Source organism: Apodemus sylvaticus, chromosome X, assembly GCF_947179515.1.
Source record: "Apodemus sylvaticus chromosome X, mApoSyl1.1, whole genome shotgun sequence".
NCBI classification, from domain to species: domain Eukaryota; kingdom Metazoa; phylum Chordata; class Mammalia; order Rodentia; family Muridae; genus Apodemus; species Apodemus sylvaticus.
This window is the reverse complement of record NC_067495.1, coordinates 21705016-21716345: the sequence shown is the minus strand read 5'-3', so window position 1 is coordinate 21716345 and position 11330 is coordinate 21705016. Positions and strand designations below refer to the sequence as shown.

Here is an 11330-nt window from a genome sequence, read left to right as displayed (position 1 = left end):
AAATTAGGATCTACTACTTAATAGTTCCATGCTGCGAATGAGACAATGAACTTCATTCTTGAACCAACTCTTAAAATGTCCTCTATTACCTGGATATTTTCACACTGATGTGTCTATTTAGTACTATTTCAGAAGGAGTAAATTAGTTACAGAAACAAATACTCGAAACTATAATTTTCCACAGTTGTTAGCATGGTCTGACTTAAAATGTTTGCCTTCCAGAATATATAATTCTTGCAACAATGAGAAGATTCACAGACACCCTCTTGTAGCTAGGACTGTATTCAAAATTAAGATTCCTATTAGAAATGAGAAGTAGACTCAGCTTAGGAATGAGTTTTCTCTCAAATATGACAGACTGGATAAGATGCAAAACAGTTATAAGAATGTTTGGAGGAATATTCAGGTTATCAAGCATCAGAGAGTAAAAAACACACCAAAGACAATGGTAGGGACATGATGTTGGAATTTAATATGACAGATACTAATCCCCTTTCTCGATTAACAGAATCTAAATTTCATCCAGAAAGTAATGTGTTTAGCTAAAAATTTTCCTTCCTGTACTTACAGACATCTAGGAGAATGGGGCATATAACAGAATTCTAGCCAATGGTTGTATATTGAGCATCTCTGGGAAATGTATACATATTTCATCTCGTGACTTGCCTCTTCCTCCTTCTTCCGACACAGAGAGTAAGTAGAAATCACACCTGGCATCTGGGCAATATTTTTACAACTAAGGCAGTAAGCCAAGGGACAGAGAATAAGAAAAGTGAAAATGAAATACCAGAAGAATTTGGAACCCTGGCAATAGTGTAAAGACTGTCCTGGAGGGGCAATGTCATGGGTTTCTTAGGCGCACTATCAGTGTCTGTTACATACAATCAAGTGCACATGTACCTGATACAATAACACCCAATGACAATAAGATTGAAAAGAAGGATGACAACACAGTGAAAAGTGAGGAGCAAAGATGAAGTGAAATGCCAAATGACACAAATCTTACATAGATCGTGCAATGGCCCAGAAACACTAATTCCTTCCTGCAGAAAAAAACAGATGTGCAGAATGTAAAGAATAAAAGTGGCATTAAGTTCAAACACAAAGAGACCCAGTGCTTCAATTGGCTGTATAAAATGTAACTCTGTCCCGTGCTGTGATTGCTAGTTTGAAAGTACATGTTTAGGCATTAAAACTGGACATTTTATATCCTACAGAGAAGAGAATGGAACAGATTTAGAATCAATTTACTATTTCTCTTGTAATCCATTTGGAGGAGTTCCCACTGAGAACTCATATGCTTCACTCTCATCATGGCTCTATCTGGAAGACCTGAGAAGAAAGTTAAGTAGAAACACTAGGTAGCTGGTTTTGAGTATTGCACATGCTACTTGGAAACAAAAACACACTACAGCAATCCAGGAGCACACAGGCAATAATCCATGGAAAGTGCTGGACTGATCAATACATCAAATGTACAAGTAACCATATAAATAAGTGAAGTTGATGCTTTGAGGTTGCAAACCAGTGATGAGGCTGGTATCCCCTCGAAGTAAAAATGTGTCCACCTTTATAAGAGAAATGTCCATATAGCACTACATGGTTCATAGTCCAAAAGTTTAGACCAATCTCAAGGTCTTCTGTAGAGAAGTCTTTCACTTCAAGCTCACTATGGTGTGCACTACTGATTCTGGTTCAGACTAATAAAGAAACAGAATAATGGGCTTGAGAAAAAAGGCAAGAAATGAGATGGTCAAAAGTATACCCCTTATCAGGGCCTGCTTGTAGCTTTCTCTGTATCCAGCTTTAATTTTCTTTTCTCTTTCAACTAAGTAAGTGCAATATCTTCAGTATGATTCTGTAACATCATAGCAAAATTTTAGGAACCAATATCTAACAGTAGCATGCGAATAGCCCTTTGTCTTTTGGACTCAAAACTTCATGTATACTCCAAAATTATGAATATCAACCTTGACTGAAGGTGCTTCTGTGTTCCATGTCTTCATATAATTCTTGTCATTTACACCCTCCCACATACCCCCAAAGCAGTTAGTAAATTTATTAAGAAACACAGCTTTGAAGTTTAAGCTATAAAATGCCTACTAATTTATGATTTTGCCATTAAAAAAGGTTTCATTCTTTTCTCCCTCTTTTCAAACAAAGCTTTTGTTTTTTGCTGCCCTCGGTGCATGTTTTTTCATTAGAATCATAATGTATCATCTGGTTATTTCTTAAAAAATGATATAATTATTGGTCTTCTCAAAATAATTTCCATCTTATTGCTAATTAAACATGATGGATTCAGGGTCCTGGTTTGCCATCTGGGCCATGTGTCTCAAAACATCTTTTTTTGTGATGATCCCAAGAAGTCTCCTGGAGTGGAAACAAAACAGAAAAAACAAAGTTAGCCTAACAGAAGGGACAGGCAAAGTTTCCTAGCTTCCCATATAGTTAAACAATATAGAGTAAGTTCCAGCCAATGGCCTATGTGACAGGTACCTCTCTTAGGTCTTCTGTGCAATTCTCGTCTGTTCCCCTCTGTACACCTCATATCCAGAGACAGGAGAACCAGGGAATGCCTTTGAAGCACAGAAGACTGATTCATAACCACTAGATTCAAAGACATGGGTCCCTCAATGACTGGTGAAGAGCCCGTTCTTGCATAAGATGTAATACATGAGAAAAATTACTCCTTCCTTCCTTCCTTCCTTCCTTCCTTCCTTCCTTCCTTCCTTCCTTCCTTCCTTCCTTCCTTTCTTTCTTTTTCTTTCTTCCTTTGTTTGTATGTTTTGAGATAGAGTTCCTATATAACCTATATTTGGAACTTGTAGTTCAAGTTAGACTCAAACTTTTGGTCTTCCTGCCTCAATATCCCAAGTGCTAGGATCATACATATATATCATAATACTTAGCATAAAAAATACTTTTATTGCATTAGGCCACTGAGATTGCAAGCATGTTTGTTATATAGGCTGTGCAACTATAGTGACTGACACAATGCTTTCAATTTTAAGATTGTAATCAATTTATAAAGGGCCATTAAAGCTATTGTCACAACTTGACCACACTGTAGAAAGTCCAAGTATATGGGTTTTCTTAGTATAAAAAATGGGATCCAGGAAAGAGGAACACTCCTTCACTGCTGGTGGGGTTGCAAATTGGTACAACCACTCTGGAAATCAGTCAGGCGGTTCCTCTGAAAACTGGGCACCTCACTTCCAGAAGATCCTGCTATACCACTCCTGGGCATATACCCTGAGGATTCCCCACCATGTAATAAGGATACATGCTCTACTATGTTCATAGCAGCCCTATTTATAATTGCCAGATGCTGGAAAGAACCCAGGTATCCCTCAACAGAAGAGTGGATGCAAAAAATGTGGTATATCTACACAATGGAGTACTATTCAGCCATTAGAAACAATGAATTCATGAAATTCTTAGGCAAATGGATGGAGCTAGAGAACATCATACTAAGTGAGGTAACCCAGACTCAAAAGGTGAATCATGGTATACACTCACTAATAAGTGGATATTAACCTAGAAACCTGGAATACCCAAAACATAATCTACACATCAAATGAGGTACAAGAAGAAAGGAAGAGAGGCCCCTTGTTCTGGAAAGACTCAGTGAAGCAGTATTCAGCAAAACCAGAATGGGGAAGTGGGAAGGGGTGGGTGGGAGGACAGGGGGAGAGAAGGGGGCTTACGGGACTTTCTGGGAGTGGGGGGGCTAGGAAAGGGGAAATCATTTGAAATGTAAATAAAAAATATATCGAATAAAAAAATGAAAAAAGAATGTGGTATATCTACACAATGGAGTACTATTCAGCCATTAGAAACAATGAATTCATGAAATTCTTAGGCAAATGGATGGAGCTAGAGAACATCATACTAAGTGAGGTAACCCAGACTCAAAAGGTGAATCATGGTATGCACTCACTAATAAGTGGATATTAACCTAGAAAACTGGAATACCCAAAACATAATCCACACATCAAATGAGGTACAAGAAGAAAGGAGGAGTGGCCCCTGGTTCTGGAAAGACTCAGTGTAGCAGTATTCGGCAAAACCAGAACGGGGAAGTGGGAATGGGTGGGTGGGAGGACAGGGGAAGAGAAGGGGGCTTACGGGACTTTTGGGGAGTGGGGGGCTAGAAAAAGGGGAAATCATTTGAAATGTAAATAAATTATATTGAATAAAAAAAATTTAAAAAAAAATGGGATCCAGACATGGTAGTACATTCCCATTAATACTAACTAGCACAAAATAAGTAGAGGCTTACTACTTATTTACAAAGTAAGTAGAGGCTTTCAACTTATATAGAGTGTCAGTTTTTAGAGTATATGTCTATATGTCTGTATGTCACCTATATCTCTCTCTTTCTGTGTGTGTTCATGCAAATGTATATGTGTGGTGTGTGTACTTGTTTGTGTACATGTGTGTCAATGTCAGAGGTCAAATTATGAGCCTGCCTGCAATGTTAAGCACCTTTTTTTTTTTTTTTTACACAGCCTTTCATTAAGCCTAGAACTCATTGATTCAGCTTGACTGAACTGGAGCCAGTGAGCTTCAGGGACATTCCTGTTTTCATGTACCTCCTAGTGCTGAGGTTGCAGACATGCAATACCACAAACAGCTTTACAACAGTGTTGGAGATAAAAACTCACAATTTCACAGCAAACATTTTACCTACTGCATCAGTGACACAGTTCCCAGAGTTGTACTTATAGGGTTATCTGAACTGTACAAACCAAGGGAGCATTGTTTACAGAGACTGGAATATAAATAGGGCTCCTCTGATGATACTGTACCCCTATGAACATTCACACCAACTTAGTCTTAGGCATTTAACAGTCTGTGGGACCAAATCGTGTTCCCTTGGTGAAGTGAATTTTTCTACAAACAGGATGTGAAAATTTCTTTAAAAACAAAATCCAACCCCTGGTAAGCAGAAAAATAATTGTTCATTCCATATCCATCACACTGGAAAAAAAGGGGGGGCTGGGGAGGGTGTTCTGGAAGCAAGCCACAGCAGTCTCTCCTCAGAATTATAGAGCAATAAAAATGATGGGCCTGTGGAAAGTGATGACAAACAACAAGTAAGAAAGCATGTTGCCATTTAACTGAAGCTTAATGAAGTCAACTCATGTTGTACTACTACCCAGGAGTTAACATGAAGAAAGCTGCATGTGTTCAAGGGTAGCCATGTTGGCTACAGATAGTGAATACATTAAGCTATTTCTGACCACACTGGGCCTTAAGCAATCTAGGAAATGTGATAACTTTCTGATGTTAGTTTCCTCATCTGTCACATTAAGAGAGTGAGTAAATACTGGTCTCCCTTTGTAAATACTCCCCTTTGTATCACAAGAACATCTTCAAGAGGGAGGAAAGCAGACACAGTGCCCTATAAAAGCATTCTAGATAACAACTGGAGAGTGTGGATGCTTGAATATGGATAGAGCCAGGAACTGTGACTATAAGGCAAGCTGCTTGGTGCTCTTTAATTTTGGCTGTGTGTGTGTGTGTGTGTATATGTGTGTGTGTGTGTGTGTGTGTGTATGTGTGTGTGTGTGTATGTGTGTGTATGCAACCCTCCTGTCTCAAGTTTCTGTGTATTGGGATCACCAAGCATATGCCACCATACTCAGTAAAATACGTTTTCAATGACATAAAATTCAGTAAAATTGAACTGAAGCTGTTTCATGGAACAAAAATGGTGCTCTACCCAATCTGCCAAGCTGAGTTGCTATCTTGGCATCACTCAGCCTGTACTGCTGTAACAAAATGCCACAGACTGAATTAAAGTGTAAGATCAAGGTGTGAGCAAGGCCAGTTTCCCTAAGGCTAATCTCTCCTAGGAGGACAGATAGATGGGCGCTACTGTGTTCCTGCTGTGTCTACATATGGTCTCTCCTCTGTATACATACGTTTTGGGTTCTTCCTCATTTTCAAGTACATTAGTCCTGCTGGGTTAAGGATCTACCCAAATAACCTCATTTAACTTTATGGCTCAGTGCATCCCCTACCACCAATAGCCATAACATGAGTGTTGGGGCTTCACCATAGGAATTTAGAGGGAGCCAATTTAGTCTTTACCAGGATTTCAACTATCTGTATTGGGCATGTGTGATAAATGCTTCCCTTTCCACATCATGTGAAATTCTAAAGCTTGTGCAATGTTTAGACCTAAATTAAGTGAACTTAGTGTTTTCTCCATTATATCCGTTTAATTCTCAAACAACTGGAAGGAACCAAACATTGTCACTGTTCTTGAAAGGCAATGCTAGCTTCTTCCAGGAACCCATCCGCAAGTGTGACCACCAAAAAGGGAAGTGAGACACTCTAGGTTTCTCCCATAGGAATGTGCCTGGGTTCAACTAGTGACTCCTGAAAATCCTCTTTTCCAATTGAATTTGTCTTAGCTGATTGGGGGTCAACAGCCACAATAAAGGCCCCCGTGTTCATCCAATGATTTTCTCAGTGACACTATTACCCAGTATTTGGTGAATCACCATGCTTCCATAAAACCATCACTGAGTCTTCAATCTTACCCTTGGGTCTTCATAGTCATATGTGGCTGCTAAGAACAATAGCCCAGAGGCCTGAGCCATGTCAAAGGCTTGAACACCCCAGGTTTAAAAAATAAGAGACAGTTCTCTGCTTGGGATTAGATAGTTTGTTCTCATTTTGCTGATAATAACTTCAAGGGTACAGACCTAGCAAAGCGATATGATGCAAGGAGAAGTCACCATCTGAAGCTAACTGAGAATGTTCAATGAGTATCCCTCCTACATCTGCTTTTCTGGACCACATAAAGGCTTTACTCATGACTTCTCCACTTTGATTCTAGTAGCAACTGGGTCTTTCTTTGTTGGCAGTGACGTGTCATGGACATTACCCAGATTCTAAATGCTACTTGTCGCAACCCGCCCCCCCCCCAACGACAACTATGACAAACAAAACTTCCTCAGAATTGAGAACCATTGCCCAGACTGAAAGAGACGTGGGGAGGGGGGAAACTAAATGAATTAAATCAGTGACCACATGATTAAGTAATTCCAATCCTAGTTACCTAGTCAAGAAAATTGAAAACATGCCTGCTTCACAACTTATACACTAATCTTCTCCACAATAGCCACAACTGGAAACTGCTAAAATGTCTATCAATAGAAGAATGAATAGACAACGTGTGGATTAGTATTCCGTCACAAACAGCATTTGCTACTGAGGCAAGCCTCAACATAAATGAATTTTGAAAATGCTAAACTAAGGGGCTGGAGAGATGACTCAGCAGTTAAGAGCAGTCTGCTCTTCCAGAGGTTCTGAGTTCAATCCCCAACAACCACATGGTGGCTCATAACTATCTATGATAAGTTCTGATGCCCTCTCTGGCATGAAGGTGTACATGCAGATAGAACATTCATATACATTACATAAATCTTAAATTTAAAAAACGTTAAAAATAAAATACTATACCAAGTGGTAGAAGCCAATCCAGGAAGAGCACACAGTATATCGATAACCTCAATATGACATATCCACAAAGATAAGAGTAGTATGATTTCCTAAGACTAGTACAAGAGGTGACAGACAACTAAAGTAATGGAAAGGTTTTCACTTTGATGATGATGATGGATGCAACCCCCCCTTTTTTTTCTATTAGGACTACCTAATTCCAGTAGAACTACATTTTAAATGGATGGATTGCAGGTTATGCAATTATCTCAATAATGCTTTACAGAGGCCAGCAAAATGACTTAGCAAATAAAAGTGCTTGCTGTGCAAGGCGGAGATCGGGATTTGATTTCTTGAACCCAAGTGGAAAAAAATCAGAAGCCGTAGCATGCATCTATAATCCCAGCATCGGTACAGCAAGATGAAAGGGAGATAAGAATCACTTGGATGCTTATAAAGAAGGTAGTCTGTAGTATACAGTAGGAAAGAAACAGGAGAGACTCTGCCTCTAACAAGATGGAAGAAGAGAAACAACTGTCAAAAATCGTCCTCTGGCCTCCACACCTGTGCCCAAACTCACATGCTCTCACAAACATATCACACACATATCCACATACTCTAGTAATAATAATCACATACAATAATGATGATAATGATAATAATAGCAGCTATAAAATGAAAAAGAATCAAATAAAATACAGGGCCACATGGACTTATACAAAGTCCATCTCGCCATTCAGATGCTAAAACATTGTGATGGAAATAAAAGACAGGTGAAAGAATTTTGCTGTCAGGGACCAGTAGATGGAAGTGAAAAGGAAAGTGCTAAGAATTTGGAGTTCTTTCAAAATTAAAAAAAAATACGAAATTAATAGCATCTAGTTAAAATATGCGACCAAGTAACCTATGATTGAGAACTAAATCTGAGCAGATCAGTTCACAGGGACAGAGCATCCATAGGTGATCTCGATGGTGCTAAGGGACCCAGAGTTGACCATCCTCAATACATAAACATTGCTTCAACTTAACCAGCTCGCTCATATTCTGTATTTTTCACTTGAAAAACAGAGATCATGATGACTACATCTGGACCACCTGCCTTGGGTGATGCCATTTAAATTGGATTGTATCCATATTCTTGTGTGTTGTGGTGAAAACTGCATGCCTCACATATACAAGGTAAGCATTCGGCCAGAGTCATGTCCCCAACCCTCTAAAGTTTATTTTTTTTTCTTTTGAGATAGGGTCTCACTAAATTACCCAAGGTGATCTTGAACTCACTTTGCAGAAGAGGCAGCCTTGAACTTGCCATTGTCCCGCTTTAGCCTCCTGAGTACATGGGATTTCAGTCTGGAGGCACTAAGCCCAGCAGGTTTTTATTTTTCACACTTTATATATTTTGGTGTTGGTGTTGGGCATGGAATCCAGGGCCTTGTGCACATAAGTGATGGAGCACAGGCTTCTATTTCAAAACGCTTTTTGAGCCTTCTCCAGTTCTCAACCAAAATGGATGCTCAGTAAGGACACTAACTGTTCTAATATTTCTTTGTAAAATAAGGCCACTATCATTTGCAAAGTGATAGAAGTACACACACACACCTTTTATGTGTCTATACATAGTCTGGGCCATGTTTTATTATCTTTAACCTAAAGACAGAGTCTAATATACTTGTGATTGGTAAAACGGACCTGTAGTCTCAGTTCATGGGAGGCTGAGGCATTTGGATCACTTGAGCGCAGAAACTTGGGATCAGCCTGAGCATTTTTGTGAGATCAGTCCATCTACCATCATCATCAACAACAACAGCAAATAACAACTTAAATAAGGTATTTATAGTTCTGAAAACCTCTTCATAAAGTCTGCAAGTTAGATTGGTTCCAGCAGCACTGAGGAAATGTTAGTTCTAGATCCGCCTTGTGTTTGAGCATAAATCATGACCTGATCTACAACACATCAACCCAGAAGGAGGCAAATCTAAACCCAGCAGGCTTCATTAGTGGCAGTAAATGTCCTATTTGATTTAGATGGAGTGTCTGAACTCCCAGCATCTTTGGGTAGCACTCCACGAAAATCCAGTGAATTACAAATGGACAGATATATGACAAAGGACCTAAAATGTAGACCAAAGCAGTTGGGGTATTCTGAGACAGCTGTGCTGCTCAGACACCTATTGGGGCTACTAACAAAGATAAGGGAAATCTGATACAATCACCTATATTTGTTTTACCTTTCTAAAATGTCTGATGGAAAATTTATCTATATTTGATATTAGTACCTGAAGGCTTCTTAGATTCTAGCACTCTGGGTACAAAGCACCTCTGGCTCCTACTGTTTTGGTTTTTTGTTTGTTTGTTTGTTTGTTTTTTAATGTATGCTCTGGGTCCTGGACCTAGAAATAGATTGCGGACGATCAGGTCAAGGGACAGGCTCAGACTCTCACCCACTAGAGCAGGGAAGGCACATGGCAATGGAATGCATCAAAACCATGAGCAGGCTTGAGCCGGGCCAGCCCTGGCTGAAAGCCCAAGGAGAAGATGAAAGGCCCCACAAACAAGAATCCCTTGCCAGCACTAACGTATCAGCATCTGTATTTGTTTAAAACATGTAGAGCCAGGGAACGAGGGAGAGTTGTTTTCTCTTAGAACATTCGGAGCCAATTTCAGCACCCAGATCTTCACAGGAAAACCTCATGGGGCTCCATGAGGTGTAAGTGGGCATTGGGGGCAGAATTTCCTGACTGAACTGGAAATTCCAATGATAACTGACATCAGACTATTTTAGAGGAAAGGAGAAACTGCAATACACTTGAGATGGCCTGGGCAATCATTGGTATTTATCCCATGCTGAAAACCCAAGTGCAGATATTCATTTCACTGTTTCTCAGACTGCGATCCCCAGGACCTTGTTAAAAATCTCACTTTCTCAGACCTTACCCAAGACCTCAGGGACCAGAAGTTCTTGAGTTAGAAACATAAAATGGGTTTCACCTGGGGGTTTATCCACTACTGAGGGCATTCAGATGTATCTTCAAGAGTGAGAAAGTAGAGAGTATCTCAAAATTTCCTGGGCAGGTGTGATCTATAGCCTCAGTTAGAATGAAGGAGAAACCTGTCCCACTAATTAGGAGTTGTACAGGTAAAAGATGAGCAGGAAGGAAGCCAAATGAGTAAGATTCCTCACTTAGAAACAATAGTCAACCCAGGGTCCTTCTACTATGACACTAGTGTGACATTTTTAAGCAAAATGTGTGGGTTTGTTGCAGGAAATGTGTTGTACAGTGTACAATTTTTAGCAGCACCATCATCCCCCATCTGCAACTATACCACCACTTCCTCATCTCGTGACATAAATTGTCCCCAGATCCAACAGAATAAAAACATGCTTGTTGAGGACTACTAGATACTATAGTAGGTTCACTCTAGAACAGTAGACAGTGTTAAGACAGTTCAAATGCTGGATTCTACAGAGGTTTTCTCCCTTTACTCCTTCACAATAATTCTAGAGCAACAGCTCTTCAGATGTCCACCTTACAGCTAATATCAGTTTTTTCCAAGGGAAAATAAACTATTCCTTGCCATATTTGTATATTTCCCAATGATTCAGCCAGTTAAAACTATACAAACTTATTATGTGTCTTAGGTCTCCATCCTTTTTAAATGGTGTATCATTGATGAAGGTTTTGAGTATTATGCACCTAAGTCTATTTTCTCCATAACTTCTTTTGGATGCTTTTTTTGGTATGTGGGATATCAAAAGCTACGCAACAGCTCTTATCTCCAGCCTAGGTACTACAGCAGATAGAGGACTATGGCTTCTAGCACCATTCTCTTTTCAATTTTTTGAGGATACAGAACGCGGGCCATACCTG

The 11330-nt window shown here is 39.6% G+C and overlaps 1 protein-coding gene across 1 annotated transcript in view; it reads right to left on the bottom strand.

Moving 5' to 3' along the window:
* Window positions 1-358: 358 nt before the first annotated feature.
* Window positions 359-11330, bottom strand: part of Clcn4 (chloride voltage-gated channel 4) — a 71197-nt gene continuing 60225 nt past the window's right edge. Inside the window, exon 13 of the mRNA XM_052171565.1 lies at window positions 359-2373. Coding sequence (XP_052027525.1) covers window positions 2283-2373 — 91 coding nt within the window. The 3' untranslated portion in view covers window positions 359-2282. The remainder of the gene's footprint in view (window positions 2374-11330) is intronic.